The 19,213-nt window shown below is 42.0% G+C and overlaps 1 protein-coding gene across 4 annotated transcripts in view; it reads right to left on the bottom strand.

Annotated features, from left to right (window-relative positions):
- Positions 1–675: 675 nt before the first annotated feature.
- Positions 676–19,213, bottom strand: part of pik3c2a (phosphatidylinositol-4-phosphate 3-kinase, catalytic subunit type 2 alpha) — a 176,472-nt gene continuing 157,934 nt past the window's right edge. For all 4 annotated transcript variants that reach the window (XM_068046269.1, XM_068046268.1, XM_068046270.1 and 1 more), the window contains exons 30-33: positions 18,811–18,892; positions 8,160–8,269; positions 5,337–5,462; positions 676–4,081 (exon numbers count right to left, since the gene is read on the bottom strand). In XM_068046269.1, the coding sequence (XP_067902370.1) occupies positions 3,899–4,081; positions 5,337–5,462; positions 8,160–8,269; positions 18,811–18,892 (501 nt within the window). In that variant the 3' untranslated portion in view covers positions 676–3,898. The remainder of the gene's footprint in view (positions 4,082–5,336; positions 5,463–8,159; positions 8,270–18,810; positions 18,893–19,213) is intronic.

The raw sequence follows: 19,213 nt of genomic DNA, 5'->3' as shown, positions 1-19,213 counted from the left end.
AGAGACGGAGAGAGAGAGAGAGAGAGAGACGGAGAGAGAGAGAGAGAGAGAGAGACGGAGAGAGAGAGAGAGAGAGAGAGACGGAGAGAGAGAGAGAGAGAGAGACGGAGAGAGAGAGAGAGAGAGAGACGGAGAGAGAGAGAGAGAGAGAGAGAGACGGAGAGAGAGAGAGAGAGAGAGACGGAGAGAGAGAGAGAGAGAGACGGAGAGAGAGAGAGAGAGACGGAGAGAGAGAGAGAGAGACGGAGAGAGAGAGAGAGAGACGGAGAGAGAGAGAGAGAGACGGAGAGAGAGAGAGAGAGACGGAGAGAGAGAGAGAGAGACGGAGAGAGAGCCAGAGAGACGGAGAGAGAGCCAGAGAGACCGGCGAGAGAGAGAGAGAGACGGCGAGAGAGAGAGAGACGGAGAGAGAGAGAGACGGAGAGAGATCCAACTCCCTCAAGTAAAGTTGAGCATTGCATTATTTTTTAAAAATTACATTTTGTACACGTGTGCTAGGAAATGCTCACAGTGGAGATTTAAATGAGACACTCTTTATGGAAGTGAGGACTTTAAATCTTGTTCTTCACCTTATATTTGCTGGTTAAAGCCATTTTAGTTACTGTTCTGATGGAACTGGTCCCCAAACATTTACCCAATATTCATTAAACAGCACAACCCAAATCAGCCACACAATCACGAGAGTTTGAAACTGACTTTATTTAAAAAACAAGTTACATATTTAATGTAGTTGTGGAGTCACATTTAGTCCATTAGGATGTGGACAGGATTTGATGGAGATACTGTACATCTTCACTAGGTAAAAGATAAACATGATTTGGACATACATTTGGTTCTTAAGAGCTGAAGGCAATGTACATCAGTCAAGGCAAGATTACTGCTCCCCACTGTGCTTCTTGCTCTGCTACCATTCATACTTAATACCATCACAACATCAAGCAGTGATAGCATAAAAGATCACAAATGCCACAATAGTATGACACTCTGTCCCCTACACAGGATATTCACAACATATCACTGTCTCCCACTTAAGAACTAATCTGCAAAGATTTATTATTGCACAATCTCTGCAAATATTAATTTTCATTGATAGCATGATTAATACAGAAAGGCAGTTTGTTATAACTTTTTAAGGCTAACATTTAGTTTGAGTCCTAAATTCAACCTACTGTAGTGAAAATAAATTCTTCAGTTTCACCATTCAGCTACTCTGAAGGTGCATGTGTTGCCCCCCCCCCCACCCCCCCATTTGAAACCTTTGACCTTCTGGGAAGCACCTTGCACCTGTCAACTATTAATGTTAAATCGAGTTTTATTTACAGCATCCAATAAGGGTGAAGGTTTAGAATTAAAATAAAAAGGACAAGGTGTTAACATTAAAAAGCAGCAGCATTTTTGCCAAACAAAAGTGAAGTACAATGAGGAATTCCTTGTTCACACATTCAGCTGTAACGATTGATCAAGGCACATGAATTTTTTTTCTTTTACAGGCCGTACTTGAAAGGGAATCCTTTTGCTTGGATTTACCCTTCAGCTCAAACTAAACTACAGTTTTTCAGCTCAGTTTTCTTAAACTTAAAGGTAGCATTCCTCCAATGGAATATATGTAATTAATAAGAAAAGTTAGGCAACTTAAGCTGATTTTCAACATACAGGAAACTATAATGTGCCATGATGTAGATCCAAATTTCATGATTGGAAACCACAGTCCAAAGAATCTCACAGAGACATCTATTTAATAAATGACAAATGACATGACATTTTCATAATGTGGATTAAGCTGCAATATATGCAACATGTCAACCTTTAGATACAGGGCAAAAAGCAGCCAGAAAGCTTCTACCATTAGCACAGCTAAACAGGCATTTTACATCATTCACTTTGTCGATGATTGGGTCAACCCTAGCTCAACAAGACATTTTAAAGAAATAAAACACTACATGGTCAGTTTGTGCAAATTGGTCTTATTCAGAGGTACCCATGGTTACACAGGCCAACAGCAAGCTTGCAGCAACAATATTATTGCAGAATAATTTACAGGTTGGAGTGAAAGCTCCCAACCTGCTGGTATTTTATGTGATTTGAACTCTGCTGCAAAGGAAGACACGTTGCTATGAATAAATACAAAGTCCTTCCGGTTTTCTGTCATGAACAATTCTGCATTTCCACAGAGAGCTACAAGTCTTGCATCTGGAGCAGCAGCAAGTGTAAATGTTGCCAAGGACTGTTACCCACTTTTATGTGAATTAAGCATCTTGTGCAGGATAGTGGCAGGACAGATTTTAAAGAAGGTACAACTAATCATTCTAGTGCAATAGCTAATACAATCTCCAGTGACAGTACACCTTCCCTGGATGTTTTGTACATCGTTACTGACTCTGGGGTATGTGTGCTTCGTTTTTCAGTTAAAAATCATTATACTAAGTATTTCAATTGCACTTCTGTAGCTGGCTAAGTATCATGCAGCTTTTTTGTAAGGGTGGGGGGGGGGGGGGGGAGGGGGGGCGGTGCAAGTGCCTAATTCAACCTTAGATCAACAACTGGGATGTGTAAGTCTCAGTGGAAAAAGGAGTCCATAGTTTTCTGTGGAATTGCCACTCAGTGCTTCATTGCAAATGAAGAATTTCAGCAAAACTTAAAAAAAAAAGCATACCCACCAGGTGAGACACTGCATTCATCTTGGATGTGCCTTTTCAATTATAACTGTTCACTTTTACATTAAAAAAGTGTTGAACACAATTTAAAAAAAAAAACTGGTTACATTTTACTTTTCTACATTTGAGGCAGTGCCCTTTACGGTAATAGAATAGGCTGAAAGTAGCAGTGGAAAAAACACATGAGAAATCCACATTTCACTGAATAGCCAAAACCTTTGAAATGTTACTAGCAGTAATACTTTAAGTGACTGTGAAGTCACAGTATCCCTCTACTCAGATTTTGGACCTGTATTATAAGTACAATAGTATAGGCTCTACAGTGGAATTCATAATTTCACCAACACTATTATTTACCATATACTTTTGGACTGCTTCACCTCGCTCAACTGTGATTTAAATGATCCACCTGTGAAATGGTGAGCAGTTGTGCAAGTCATTTTATGCACACATTTTGTACACATGCTTGCACTTGTATGGAATTATGTCTGCCTGCAGTGGTTATTAATTTTGGATTTTCTCCCATTACATTAAACACTGCTGCCCTGGAGACTGCACTACCACAAATTAACAGTCTCCCCTCACAGATCATAGCCAACAGTGGCATAGTTGCATATAAAACTGAAGCTTCAGTTGGGTAAAAAGAACTTGCTTTAACTTCCAGATTACAATCTTAAGTACAGAATTAGTGTTTACAGAAATAGTATTTTCAAAATTTGAACCTTCATTCTATACATGTACTACACAAAAATCCAAGGGGTGCAATCACTTGCATCCTTTTCTATTCAGATCCACTTAAAACAGTCAAATAACGTGCAATTATGACAATTAATGCTCTAGTGTCTAATCTGTGCTGTTCCTCAGGAAATGTTATGTGCCTCTCAGATAGTCAGTGAACTTAGCACCTTTAATTTAATTGAAAGTTTGCAGCTATGACAGAGAAAGGCACCATTTCTTGCTTATAAGCAGTGAAGTGCTTCAGTATTTTCTTTTGGCACACAGTTTCCCACCATCCTCTAATTTGAGATATTCAAAAATAGATAGAAAATGAAGGTGACACTAAGTGCATGCAACCAATTTTTTTTTGCGATTTCATCAAATAGATTGGTCCATTGGTGATGTGCATCAGCTGGAATTGGCTGTTTGCCCAGAGTTAAATTCAAGTAAAAGAAAAATTGCAGGAGTCCAGGTTAGCTCTTCTTTACAACTTGTTCCACTTCCACACATTTTGAGGGCGCTGGGTGTTATGCATTGGACGCAGCAGTCAGTTTGTACCAGTTAACAGTTTCCTTGCTCAAATCAAACTCTTTCAGAGTTAATGTAACACCACCCAGGTAAACATTTTCTCTTAATGACTCTGCGCTTAATACACTTAACTGCAACTCCCTCTGTTTCAGTGATTCTTTACTGTATCCACTGTACACCAACTAAGGAGTAGAGAAAAATAACTTTTTAGAAGAATCTCACATTTCAAGCAGTCCTTACTGTTTCCATTTTCTGTCCAATCAGCTAACTCCATGTTTGCTGCTTCTGAATGTTACAAGTGAACTGAAGGATATTTCTCTATTAGGAATATGTTGCAAAATGGCTCGAGGAACTTTAATAATGTGTGTAGCTCTTTCCTTATGCAAGACATATATTAGGATAACTCGGCCAACAATCCAGATGCAGCTGTCGGCCAATATGTATGTAAGGTGTAACGGTATTTTGCAAAGGTCATATTACAGCTGTCCAAACCATAGCCAGACACACCAATCACAGTCTATCAAATTTTTTTTTTTGCAACTGACCAGTGCTTTGCCTTATTTATGTTGAACAATCAAGCAGAGGTTACAGGCCAGAGACCATTCTTTTAGGGACACTTTCTGTAAAGTTCACTTAGAACGAGACTACCATCTACATGTTGCCCTTAGTGTTTTTTTAAAAAAGGCATTCTCCATGAGGGGGAGAAACTGGGACCGAATACAAGGATGATGTATTGAAACCTGTAGCTGCCAAACTATGGGAGTGGTCCCTTTCCCAAACAGTGGGGACAGAATAATTAACATTTTCAGGTGGATGGCCCATGTCTGAAGCTGCAGAGGTGCCTGCTGTGCTCCACTTGCCAACAGCTTTCCCCCATGCCCCTCACTCCACTCAAGGGCCTTTCTGGACTCAAGAAACAGTGGCACAAACAGATTTTCAGTTTTAATGGGAGCAGCAAGTCTTGAAATACAAGATCATGAATCAACATGCAACAGTAGCACAGTAACTGCAGAGAGAAGCTTTGACCAATATGCAGGGAGTAGGATATCAGCCAGCAAATTCAAATTTTTAAGGAAGGGATTTGTTCCAGTAAAGGATTTCCAATTACTGAGAAGTCAGCACTTTTACCCCCAGCAGACATTACATTCAAATCTGCTGACCTCCGACATCAAATTATACTACCTGCAGTAAGCACAGATATCCACAAGGTGTTACCACCAAGTCACTTGCCGACATTTTGAGATATTCTCAGGTCCTCACACAGATAGATCTAAAATTATGTACCTGGCCTTCTTCGAAATAGCACTGTAATTACTGTTCTTCAGAATCTGCTGGCTTTGAGCTACTCATCTGTTCAAACTTGCTTAAAGGGGCACTAGTGTAAAGCTCAAAATTGAAACCACAGGAAGTACCAGTATACAAAGTGCTGATGCTCACCATTTCATTGTAAGTTGGGTTTTGAGTTTTCCTTGATACCTTGGTTTTGTGTTTGGTTATTTTGTGTGGATCGGGAAGCAAATAGGTTTTTACATAAGGGTTTGGATCTGCTCCATCCTCTGTTACCTATAGTGAAAAATATGAAAAATACTATCAAATAAAAGACACCAAACAAAATATTAAATGTTTAGTTACATGCTTGTATAAAACTGCATGCTGAATGCTCATTAGTGACATCACACATTGCATTCCCGATAAGTGATCACCAAGGTTTGTATTTTTAAAATACATGTAAAAGGCAGAGTACAGATAAAAAACAATAATCATTGTGCCCAATGGAGGGGTGAAGAAACGAAAAGAAAGAGGGTAGGTCAATGCACATAAGAGTTGAATAAATGGGAGACAGAACATATGAGTGCACACATGAGCAAAGTGACATTAATCATAGAATCATGCAATGGTTACAGCACAAGAGGCCATTCAGCCTGTTGTGTCCATGCCGGCCCTCTGCAAGAGCAACTCACCTAGTCTCAACACCCCCACCTTTTCCCTGTAGCTCTACAAAAGTTTTTCTCATTAATTATCCGATTCCCTTTAGAAAGCCTTGATAAAATCAGCCTTCACCACACTCAGGCAGGCATTCCAGATCCTAACCACAGCGAAGCAAAAACATTTTTTCATGTCACCATTGCTTCTTTTGCCAATCACCTTAAATCGGTGCCCTCCTGTTCGCAATCCTTCCACCGACAGGAAGAGTTTCTCCCTATCTACCTTGTCCAGACCACTCATGAGTTTGAACACCTCTATCAAATCTCCTCTTCTCCAAGAACAGCAGCCCCAGCTCTTCCAATCTATCCACAGAACTGAAGTTAGTCATCCCTGAAATGATTCTTGTGAATCTTTTCTGCACCATCCTCTCAAATGCCTTCACATCCTTCCAAAAGTGTAGTGTCTAAATCTGAAAACAATACTCCAGTTGAGGCGGAACCAGTGTTTTATCACAACTTCCTTGCTTTTGTACTCTGTGGCCCTACTTACAAAGTCCAGGGTCCCATGTGCTTTGTTGACTGCTTTCTTAACCTGCCCAGCTACCTTCACTGATTTTTGCACATATACCCGCATCGCCCTCTGCTCCTATACCCCTTTTAAAATTGTTTTTTTTTATTTTTTATTTTATGTTGCCGCTCCTCATTCTCCTCTCCATCCCCACCCCCCACTCCCATATGAATAACTATATTTCTCTGCATTAAATTGCCTCTGCCACTTGTCTGCCCGTTCCACCAGCCTGTCTATGGCCTCCTGAAGTTCATCACTATCTTCCTCACAGTTCACAATACTTCAAAATTTGTGGATAACACAAAACTTTGAAATTGTGCTCTGTACACCCAAGTCTCGGTCATTAATATATCAGGAAAAGCAGGGGTCCCAACACCAACTCCTGGGGAACCCACTGTATACCTTCCTCCAGTCTGAAAAACAACCGTTCTCCATTACTCAGTTTCCTGTCACTCAATCAATTTCATATCCATGCTGCTATTGCTCTTTTTATTCCACGGGCTCTAACTTTGGCGACAAGCCAGTTATGTGGCACTTTATCAAATGCCTTTTGGAAGTCCACATACACATCAACTGCATTACCCTCATCAACTCTGTTACCTCATCAAAAAACTCAAGTTAGTTAAACATGATTTGCCCTTAACAATCCACACTATCTTGCCTTAATTAATCCACATTTGCCCAAGAGATTATTCATTTTGTCTCAAATTATTGTTTCTAAAAGCTTTCCACCACCAAGGTTAAACTGACTGGCCTGTAGTTGCTGGGTTTTTCCTTGCACACAAGGGTGTAACATTTGCCGTTCAAGGAGGATAAGAATAAGACCAGTGCCTCTGAAATTTCCACCCTTACTTCCAAGTATCGTTGGATGTCTCATCCTGTCCTGGTGACTTATCAACTTTTAAGTACAGCCAGCCTAACCAATACCTCCTCTATCAATTTTTAGCCCATCCAGTGTCTCAACTACCTCCTCCTACATTATGACCTGGGCAGCACCTTCCTTGGTAAAGACAGATGCAAAGTACTCATTCAGTACCTCAGCCATGCCCTCTGCTTCAATGCTTAAATTCCCTTTCAGGTCCCTAATTGGCCACACTCATTCTTTTATCACCCTTTTACTGTTTATAAGCCTACAGAACACTTTTCAATTCCTTTTATGTTAGCTGCCAGTATCTTCTCATACTCTCTATATGCTTCTCATTGGTTCTTTCACTTTCCCGCTGACCCTTCTATACTCAGCCCAGTTTGCAACTGCATTACCCACCTGACATGTCTCTTATGCATACTTTTTCAGCTTCATCTTACTCTCTTTTGTCATCCAGGGAACTCTGGATTGGTTTGCCCTAACCTTCACTCTCATGGGAACGTATCTTGACAAAAACCAAACTATCTTCTGTTTAAAAGCAGTCTATTGTTTCATTAGTTTTGTCTACTAATTTTTGATTCCAATTTACATGGGACAGATCCATTCTCACCCCATTGAAGTTGTTGACCCTCCCCCAATTAATTACTTTTACTCTGAATTGCTCCTTGTCCTTTTTCATAGCCAAGCTAAACCTTACGATTTTATGATCACTGTCCCCTAAAGGTGCCCATATGGAGTGGAAAGGGTGAGAAGAGCACAAGCATGTGCCCCAATATTATCTGATTATTTCCAAGGGACTCAAGGGCAAAATCCATGTGATTATTACATATGTACCAATGAAACCGTTGAGAGCGCCCTTGCTGGGAGGTTAGTGCTCAGTCCTTGTCAGGACTATTACTTACCAGGTCTCTGATATGCATTACCATGATGAACAGCGTATTGTTTCTGTATGAAATAGACAGCTTAACTTCTCCTCCCACTTGACCCGTGTTGGGACTTGATGGAACAATTTCTAGAGATACAAATTTAAAAAAAAAAATACAAATTATATATGGGAAAGACTTCCTCTGTAAAACATACCAAGTGATGAATCATGAAACAATATCTTCAATTAGGATTAGCTACCCATAACCAAAGCATCTGCCCTTCAAATTTTTAATAATGTTTTGAGACAAGAAAATTTCCATTTGACTTAATATTCTCAAATGACTCAACTGAGATAGAGAGAGACTTGGAAAGCTCAAGCCTATATCCCTAACCTGTGCTCAGTTATCCAATATCAGCCAGGGAGGCAGGAGAACAAAACATGGGCCTGAATTTTCATCATGGGGACACAAAACAGGAACAGAAACCCACCTCCGGGGGAAACTGATGTAAGGAAAGGGATAACGGACTGGCTATGAGCTCAGAGCAGTGAAAATTACCTACGCTGATTCCATTTCAGATTTTCGTGTGGAGAAGCTCTTAATTAGTTTGGAGACAGGTTTCCTGTCCACTTAGATGTCGCAATGGAGGAGCCTCAGCCCCTGCAATTGTCCAACAGGTTTGAGGTTCTTGCAGCTTGTGCTGATGAGAGCAGGGGACCATTCAAGTGGGGGGGGGGGGGGGGGGGGGAAGAGGGGGGGGTAAAAAGGAATCTAGTTTAGATGGGGACAGTAGAGTTAGTGGGACAGATACTGTTCTCTGCAGCCGAGAGCACAAGTCCCAAAGGTTGTGTTGCCTACCCAGTGCCAGGGTTAAGGACATCTCTTTGGGGCTGGAGAGGGACTTGGAGAGGGAGAGGAAGGATCCAATTGTCGTGGTGCATGTAGGTACCAATGGCATAGGTAGAACTAAGAAAGAGATTCTGCTGAGGGAGTATGAGCAGCTAGGGGCTAAATTAAAAGGCAGAGCCACAAAGGTGGCCACACACTGGACTACTAACTTAGCCATGAGCAAAATGACATAGGGTAAATAAAATCAGAGTTGAATGCACGGCTCAAAGATTGGTATGGGAGAAGTGGGTTTTTTTTTAATAAGAGATACAGCACTGAAACAGGCCCTTCGGCCCACCGAGTCTGTGCTGACCAACAACCACCCATTTATACTAATCCTACATTAACCCCATATTCTCTACCATATCCCCACCATTCTCCTACCACCTACTACACTAGGGGCAATTTACAATGGCCAATTTACCTATCAACCTGCAAGTCTTTTGGCTGTGGGAGGAAACCGGAGCACCCGGCGGAAACCCACGCAGACACAGGGAGAACTTGCAAACTCCGCACAGGCAGTACCCAGAATCGAACCCGGGTCGCTGGAGCTGTGAGGCTGCGGTGCTAACCACTGCGGTTTTGATTCATGGGGCACTGGCAGCAGTACTGGGGAAAGAGGAGTCTTCACCTGAACCATGCTGGGACCAATGATCTGGCGAGTCGTATAACCAGGGCTGTAGAGAGGGCTTTAAACTAAATAGTGGGGTGGAAGGGTTCCTGTGAGGGGAGATTTGGAGAGTTAGAGAAAGGAGAAGGCAACAATGAAGGGTAGTGATACGGGTAATGGTAACCGGAATGTGACAGAAAGGGATAGAGTATACAAACATAAGAAAAAGTGCACTAGCAAATATAGTCAGAGTAGGGAAAAATGGCTTCAAACTAACAGAGGGGAAGGTGAGTTCAGGTGAATGGCAATTTAGAAATCCAAAGATAAAAGTTGAGGCAATAGAAAAGTATATTAATGTGGGTAAAGACAAGCTGAGTGGGCCAGGATGGGGCAGAGAGTTTAATGATAATAGTGCATAAGAGAATAAGGTCCATTCAGGGAATAGTAGTAAAAAAAAAAATGAAACTGAAGACCATTTATCTGAATGTGTAGAACATTTGCAATAAGATAGATGAACTAGTGGCAAAAACAGAAATAAATGGTTTAGATCTATTTGCCATTACAGAGACATGCTTACAACTCCTAGCAACTACAGGCCAGTTAGTTTAACATCAGTGGTGGGTAAGGTTTTGGAAATAATCAGGGGAAAAAAAAACAATACACATTTGGAGAGATTTGAGCTAATTAAGGATAGCCAGCACGGATTTGTAAAAGGCAGATCATGCTTGACTAATCGAATTGAATTTCTTGATGAAGTAAGAGAGAAAGTTGATGAATGGAATGCTGTGGATGTTGTTTATTTGGATTTTAGGAAAACATTTGATACAGTACCACATAAAAAGCTGGTTAACAAAATTGAGCTTATGGAATAGGAGGGTCAGTCTCCAATTGGATAAAAAAATTGGCTTCAGGACAGAAAATAACGGGTCATAGTAAATGGTTGTTTTTAAGACTGCAGGATGGTAGACAGTGGTGCTCCCCAAGAGTCAGTGCTGGGACCACTGTTTTTTTTTTGCTATATCTAAATGACTTGTATCTTGGAATACAGAGTAGAATCTCAAAATTTGCCAATGACACCAAAACATAGATGTGTGGCAAACAGTGAGGTGATATGAACTGCCTATAACAGGACATAGATAGGCTAGCAGAATGGGCAGACTGATGACAGATAGAATTTAATACTGACAAGTGTGAGGTGATGCATTTTGGCAGAAGGAATAGGGAGAGGCAATATATACTTAAGGGCACAGGTCTAAAGAGTGTGCAGGAACAGAGGGACCTGGGGGTGCATGTTCATCGATCTTTGAAGGTGGCAGAACATATTGAGAGAGTGGTTAGTAAAGCATTTGGAACCTTGGGCTTCATAAATAGAGGGATCGAGTACAAAAGCAGGGAAATTATGCTAAACCTTTACAAAGCTCTAGTTAGGCCCCAACTAAAGTACTGCATCCAGTTCTGGGCACAACACTTTAGAAAAGGATGAGGGTCCTTGAGAGGGTACACTGAAGATTCACCAGAATGATTCCAGGGATGGGGGAATTTTAGTTACAAGCCTTGGTTGGAAAAACTGGGGTTGTTCTCCTTAGTAGAAAGGAGATTGAGAGGAGGTTTAAAGGAAATGTACAAGATTATGGCAGGCTTAGATAAGTGAAAACTGTTCCCATTAACTAATGGTACAAGGACAAGGAGACACTGAAGGTTTTGAGCAAGAGATGCAGGGAAAATGAGGATGAAAAAAAAAAACGCAATAGGTGGTAATGACCTGGAACTTGTGGCCCACAAGGGAGGCGGTTGTGGAGACAATAAAAGACTTCAAAAGGAAATTGAATTTTTTGAGCATGTGACCAGGTGTGTAGATGAGGGTAGTGCAGTTGATGTAGTTTACATGGATTTCAGCAAAGCCTTCGACAAGGTCCCACATGGGAGACTGATCAAGTAAGCAAATGCACATGGGATACAGGGTAACTTGATAAGGTGGATTCAAAATTGGCTTAGCTGCAGGAGACAGAGTGATGACAGACAGTTGTTTTAGTGACTGGAAGCCAGTGTCCAGCGGCATACCACAGGGATCTGTGCTGGGTCCCCTTTTGTTTGTCATTTATATAAATGACATAGATGACTATGTGGGGGGTAGGATCAGTAAGCTCGCGGATGACACAAAGATTGGCCGAGTGGTTAACAGTGAGGTTGAGCGTCTTGGGTTACAGGCAGATATAGACGGGATGGTCAAATGGGCAGAGAAGTGGCAGATGGAATTTAACCCTGAAAAGTGTGAGGTGATACACTTTGGAAGGAGTAATGTGACACAAAAGTATTCAATGAATGGCCTCACACTGGGAAGTTCCGAGGAACAACGGGACCTTGGCATGTTTGTCCATAGATCTCTGAAGGCAGAAGGGCAGGTTAATAGGGTGGTGAAAAAGGCATATGGGACACTTGCCTTTATCAATCGAGGCATAGATTACAAAAGCAGGGAGGTCATGTTGGAGTTGTACAGAACTTTGGTAAGGCCACAGCTGGAGTACTGTGTACAATTCTGGTCACCACATTATAGGAAGGATGTGATTGCACTGGAGGGGATGCAGAGGCGATTCACCAGGATGGTGCCTGGGATGGAACATTTAAGCTATGAAGAGAGGTTGGATAGGCTTGGGTTGTTTTCGCTGGAGCAGAGAAGACTGAGGGGTGACCTGATTGAGGTGTACAAGATGATGAGGGGCACGGACAGGGTGGATAGAGAGCAGCTGTTCCCCTTAGTTGAAGGATTAGTTATGAGGGGTCACAAGTTTAAGGTGAGGGACGGGAGGTTTAAGGGGGATTTGAGAAAGAACTTTCTTACCCAGAGGATGGTGACGGTCTGGAATGAACTGCTTGGGAGGGTGGTAGAGGCGGGTTGCCTCACATCCTTTAAAACGTTCCTGGATGAGCACTTGGCACGTCATAACATTTAAGGCTATGGGCTAAGTGCTGGCAAATGGGATTAGGTAGACACGTCTGGTGTCTTTAATGCATCGGTGCAGACTCGATGGGCTGAAGGGCCTCTTCTGCACTGTTATTCTATGATTCTGAGATTCTGGACAGCCACTTGAAGGGCTACAAAGATTGAGTGGGGGAGTGGGACTGACTGAATAGCTCCATGGAGAGCTGGCATGGGCTCAAAGGGCTGAATGGCCTCCTGTGTGTAAATGACTATGACAAGGTGACAAAGGTTGGGAAATAAGTATTCCAGGGTACACAATATTTTGGAAAGATAGGTAGAATGGAAAAGGAGGAGGTGTAGCCCTGATAATAAAGAATGACACAAGGACATTCGTGAGAAAGGATTTTGCCTCAGAAAAATCAGGAAGTAGAAGCAGTATGGGTGGAAATTAGAAATAACAAGAGTCAGAAAATGCTGGTCTGGATGCCCCTAACAGTATAACTGAAGACAAAATTATTGGAGCTTGTAACAAAGGAAATGTAATAGTTGTATGGGATTTTAATCTTCAAATAATTGGACCAATCAATCAAATTGGCAAAAGGTGGTCTGGACGATGAGTTTGTCAAATGCTTTCGTGACAGTTTCCTGGAGCACATGCTGTGGAATCAATTAGGGATAAAGCCATTTTAGATCTAGTATTGAGGCAGGGTTAATTAGTAACGTCATAGTAAAAAAATCCATTTGCAAATAGTAATCATAACACAACTGAATTCCACATTATTTGAAAACAAAACACTCAAATCACAACCAAGAATCTTAAACAAAGCCAATTACGCAAGTATGAGGGGAAAGTTAGCTTAGGTTGATTGGGTAAATAGATTAAAAGGTATGGTGGTCAGTAAACAGTGGGAAACACTTAAAGAAACAATTCAAAATGTTCAACAAAAATACATTCCATTGAAAAACAAAAACTCAGAGAAAGATCCATCCATGGCTTACTAAGGAAGTTAAAGACAGTATTAGTTTAAAAGAGGCTTATAATATTGCAAAGAATAGTATGTCTGAGGATTGAGTGTGTTTTAGAAACCAGCAATGGGCCACCAAAAAGTTGATAAGTAAAGGAAAAAATAGAATATAAAAGTAAACCAGGCAGGAATATGAAAATAGATTGCAAGAGCTTTTACAAGTATATAAAAAGGAAGAGAGTAGCTCGAGTAAATACTGGTCCCTTAGAAGCAGAGACAAGAGAAACTAATCATGGGGAATGAGGAATTGGCAAAGACACTGATGTTACGACCAGGTAAGAAAGAGGTCCAGGGTTCCCTATTAGCCTTCACCTGGTCTTACTGTAACAGGGTTTAATTTTAAACAGAGTTTTAGCTCCCCTTTGGTGAATCCTTGTTCACCGCTTTCCAATTAGAAGGCAAGAAACCAGCACAAACAGGCTCTCAGGTTTAAAGAAGTAAAGTTGAAATGTTTTAAACTTAAACTCCAATTTGGTTAACGCCTACAGATACAGGACGCGCCCATGTGAGCATGCATATGTGATACACACAAGCAGATGGGGACAGAAGAGAAAAAAAAAGTGGAAATGTTTGAGGCAATCTCGGAAGAGGTTTTTTGTTACTGTGCTTCAAACTCGCTATAGAGTCCTTGATTGTAGGTAGATCTGGCTTTTTGTTGGGGCCCAGTATTCTTCTTAAACCTTGTTCACTGCAGGAGACTTCTCTCTCTTGGGGTTCATGTGTCTTTAGTGGGTTTTGGAGTTCCATGAGAAAAAGAGACAGGAGCAGACAGGAGAGGCTACGGCGAGCCAGCCAGGAGCAAACAGCTTTTTGTTTTTAAACCAGTTTACAACTCTGTGGCAAGTTCAAATTCAAAAAACTCAAGGTAGTCCAGGAGGTTAGTCATATGACGTCCGTTTGTGTATTTGGCCATCTTAGCAGTCAACCTGGAATGCTAGCTCCTCCACCTTCAATGTCTGGTAATCAAAAGTCCATTGTGGATTGAATGTGTTAGGGAAGGGTCCTTTGTCCCTTTTAAGCACAGTCTGCAAATATCTTTCCAGTCAAGGGTCTGGTGTTTTTAAAAAAAAAAAGTTCTTTCTTTACTCCAATAACAGTTTAAAATCAATGTTCATGGTGAAATTAATATGCCTCATTCTTGGCAGCTGGGGCCCTGCATGACACTGAACAAATATTGTGTGTCTGTCTTCACAGAAGATGATGGAAGTTACATACCAGAAATAGAGGGTAACCTATGGGCTAACAAGAGGGAGGAAGTTAAAGGTAATTGCTATCAGCAGAGAAGAAGTACTAGAAAAACTCAAAGAATTAAAATCCGACAAATTCTCAGGACCTAATGGCCTACATCCTAGGGTTCTAAAAGAGGTAGCTGCAGATGCACTGGCTATGATTTTCCAAAATTCCCGAGATTCTGGAACAGTCACAGCAGATTGAAAGTTAGCAAACGCAACACCACTATTCAAGAAAGGAGGGAGAGAAAACAGGCCTGACATCAGTTGTCAGGAAGGTGCTGGAATCTATTAATGAAGTATTAACAAATGCACTTAGAATAGCACATAGTATATGTAGAATAAGTCAATATGGTTTTATGAAAGGGAAATCCTGTTTTACAAATTTATTAGAGTGCTTTGAGAATGCAAGAAGGATGGATAAAGAGGAACTAGTAGATGATCCTTGGATTTCCAAAAGGCATTTGATAAGGTGGCACACAAAGGTTAATGCAGAAGATAAGGGGCGATGGAGTTTGGGGATATTAGCATGGATAAAGGATTGGTTAATAGACAGGAAGCAGAGAGTAGGGATAAATGGGGCATTTTCAAGTAGGCAGGCTGCAGCTATGGATTGCCGCAAGGATCAGTGCTGAGGCACAAATCTATAATTAATAACTTAGATGATGAGACAGAGAGTAATGTATCTAAGTTTGCTGACAATACAAAGCTAGGTAGGAATGCAAGCCGTGAAAAGGACACAGAGGCTGCAAAGAGATATAGACAGGCTAAGTGAGAGGGCAACAAGGTGGCAGATAGAGTATAATGTGGGGAAGGGTGTGGTTATTCACTTTGGCCATAAGAATAGAAAAGCAGAATTTCTTTTTTTTTAAAGCCATGAAACTTGTGCATGTTCAGAGGGACTTGGATGCACTCATAAGGAACACAAAGAGTTAGCATCCTGGTTCAGCAAGCAATTAGGAAAGCAAATGGCATGTTGGCCTTTATTACAAGGGGATTGGATTACAAGAATAAAGGTTTGCTATAATTGTACGGGGATTTGGAAAGATCACACATGGAATACTGTGGGCAATTTTGGTCTCCGTATTTGAGGAACGATATACTTGCATTGGAGGCAGTACAACGAAGGTTCACTAGATTGGTCCCTAGGATGGGAGAGTGTCCTATGATGAGAGGCTGAGTAAATTGGATCTATATTCTCTGGATTTAGAAGAATGAATGAGAGGTGATCTCTTTGAAACATTCAAGATTATGAAGGTTTGGCAGGGTCGACACAGAGGTCGTTTTCCCTGGCTGGGGTATCTAGAACAAGGGCACAGTTTCAGGATAAAGGGGCTGATCATTTAGGACGGAGATGAGGAGAAATTTCTTCACTCAAAGGTTGTGAATCTTTGGAATTCTCTACCCCAGAGGGTTGTCGATGCACTATCATTGAATATATTTAAGACGAAGATGGACAGACTTTTGGTCTCTCGGGGAAATCAACCATGATCATACTGAATGGCGGAGCAGGCTAGACAGGCTGTATGGTCTATTTCTGCTCCTATTTCTTCTGTTATGTTCTTAGAGCAAGTGGAGGCAGGAATGGAGGAGTGTCAGATGAAATATGGGATTCATGTAGACTCCCATGGCTACCATCACTGAAGCTGCTGTTTGCCCTGAGGGAGAGATCAGTGTTTTGTGCCAAAGCCTACCACTGCACCAGAGGGAAGTGAAATGTCATAGGGGAGCTGGAGGACTGGCATTCAGGGCAGTAGAGCCCCTCGTTTCATTGATGCCGACCTGGATCTAATGCTCGACCGTGAGGAAGAGGAGGGAGGTCTTCTTCCTGGGGAATGGTAGGAGGCGGCCACCTTTTCTTGCAGCAGGGGCATTTATCTCTGTTCAGCAACATCTCCCTCCTCCTCTCACCTCCTGCTCCTTCCCCGATGAGCAGTCTCCTTCCAGGGCCTCATTGTCCTCAAGGTCCACACCTCTCTGGAGGGTCATGTTATGGAGAGCACAACAGACCAATACTCTCCTGCAAGGGTCTCTGTCATTATGGTGGAGGGCACCACCCAACCCATCCAGGCACTGGAATGGCATCTTCAGAAGCATAATGCCTGTTCAATGGTTGTCCTACTGAGCAGGTGGCATTGGTTGTATCGCCTCTGTCTGGAGCTCTCATAGGATGGGTGAATAGCCATGTCTTCAAGGGATATCCCTCATCCCCTAGGATTGATCCATGGAATTTGGGGTTTGGAGTGAAGAGTGAGGCACCCTGGACTCGTGAAGAAAGGAGTCATGCAGCTGCTAGGAAAGCGCGCACACATATGGTGGAAGCTCTTGGTGTAGTCACCAACCAGTTGGATGGCAAGGGATTGGACGCCCTCCCAATTAATAGATCTCACTGGGTGCCTTGATGGACACATGGGTGCAATCGATGATGCCCTGCACCCGGGGGAACCCAGGGTTGGAGACTGAACCCAATGCCTCTGTCCCTGTGAGGCAGTGTCTGTTGTCAAATGAATGTGCTGTCCAGGTTTATCAAAAAGGCAGTGACTGTGAGATGCAGTGGTGTGCTGCTATCTGCAACACACCATGAAGATCCACAGCTGCACCTTGGAGGAGCCAGAGGGTTTTTAAAAATAATTCTTTCATAGGATGTGGGCATAACTGTCAAGGCCAGGATTTGTTGCCTATCCCAAATTGCCCTTTACAACGGAGCGGCTTGCTAGGCTATTTCAGAGGGCAGTTAAGAATCAGCCACATTTCTGTGGGTCTGGAGTCACAGGTAGGCCAGACCAGGTAAGGATGGCAAATTTCCTTCGTTAAAAAGGACATTAGTGAACCAGATTGGTCTTCACAACAATTGATGGTAGTCTCTATAAGGGTGCCATGAAGCTAACTTACAATTCCAGAATTATTAATTAATTTACTAATTAATTGAATTTAATTCCACCAACTGCCATAGTGGGATTTCATCCCATGTCCCCAGGGCATTAGCCTAGGCCTCTGGGTTACTGCATTACTAGTTCCGTGACATTGTCACTATGCCCCCATTTTTCCTGGGCAAAGTAGTTCACGGCCACAGTGACTGACAGGGCATGGCGACCAGTGCTGAGGTCTTTCGCAACAAGGGCATAGTGACCATCTGCCAGACAGTTGCGATCTTCTGCAGCACTGCGCCTCTGTCATTTCAGGTAGCTCCATCTTTGCTGGTAGATCCTCTGTGGAGGGTATGGCCATGATTGCCTTCCTTCTCTTTTCCTCTCCTGTGCCCTTCTGATGCCCAGCATTCTGTCCTACTAAAATGCTGCCAGCAACCAATCATCTGGGTCAAAGGGTCACAGGTATGTTAATGCACAATACCAGCTTTGCAATTTAACCTGGCATGCAAGAGCTGATCAGATTCCAACTACAGATTCACTGACCTACATTTTTGTAGGTGTATCATGCTATGGATTCTTTGGAAGTTCAGATTTTTGTACTTCGGAAGGCAGTTTTACAGAAGAATTACATCTGTGAGGGAATTTCTCTATTGAAAATATTAAGAAATTCTGCAAATAATGCTGCCCTTAGATTTCTGAACTGAAACCACCACATTACTAAGAACACCACTGCCCGTAGCAATTGCTAGATGTGCACTAAAGATGATTAGAAAACCACTGTACACAATGCCTGATCAGTAACCTTAATCAGTTACCCAGATGGCAAAGGTTCAAACAGTGTTTCCATTCGATGCTTCAGTTATGGAAGTCTTGCAAACTTGCATCCTTTCATGCCCCTGTAAGATATCAAGTGGGATTTCTAAATATATCAGAAACTGTTCAACAGGTTGAAACACATTAGCAGATGTGACACAATATGGATAGAATTTTATTCTTAAATGCAGCAAATATGCATGTTGAGGCATGTTATGATGTTTTAAGTTGTTAAACATTGTCTCACCAAATCTGGATAGGTGGCACAACAAGTGAACAGAAAAACAAGGAGCACTTGTCTTCTCAGCAAAATAAAACTACTTCTGCATTACCTGAGGGTTTGACTATTCCATCAATTCCTTCAGCCTTCTCATCCCGACCCAGTGGGTGGAAGAAAGTGTAGATGAGATCACACTGAGGACAGTAAAGAAAAATTCGTATTTGCATTTCAGTTAGAAACAGAGCAAGCAAGGTGCCCGGGTGAGAGAGATACACAGACACAACAGACACACACTGACACAAACAGTATATTTTACAATAATGCAGTTGCTTAATTTGAATTGTGGACAGAGTTACGATTATCTGCTTCCAGCCATCCCTCTCCCATCCTAATAGATTACACGTTTATCTTTCTGTTCCTTGGATTCATTTCACCATCCTCAGTCATCCAGCAGAGTTCTTTAATCTACTATGAGTCAAAACACAACAGGAGGACTGACTTATCAGAGTTGGCTC

This window comes from Heterodontus francisci, chromosome 14 (genome assembly GCF_036365525.1).
Source record: "Heterodontus francisci isolate sHetFra1 chromosome 14, sHetFra1.hap1, whole genome shotgun sequence".
Lineage (NCBI taxonomy): Eukaryota > Metazoa > Chordata > Chondrichthyes > Heterodontiformes > Heterodontidae > Heterodontus > Heterodontus francisci.
This window is presented reverse-complemented; position numbering and strand designations above follow the sequence as displayed.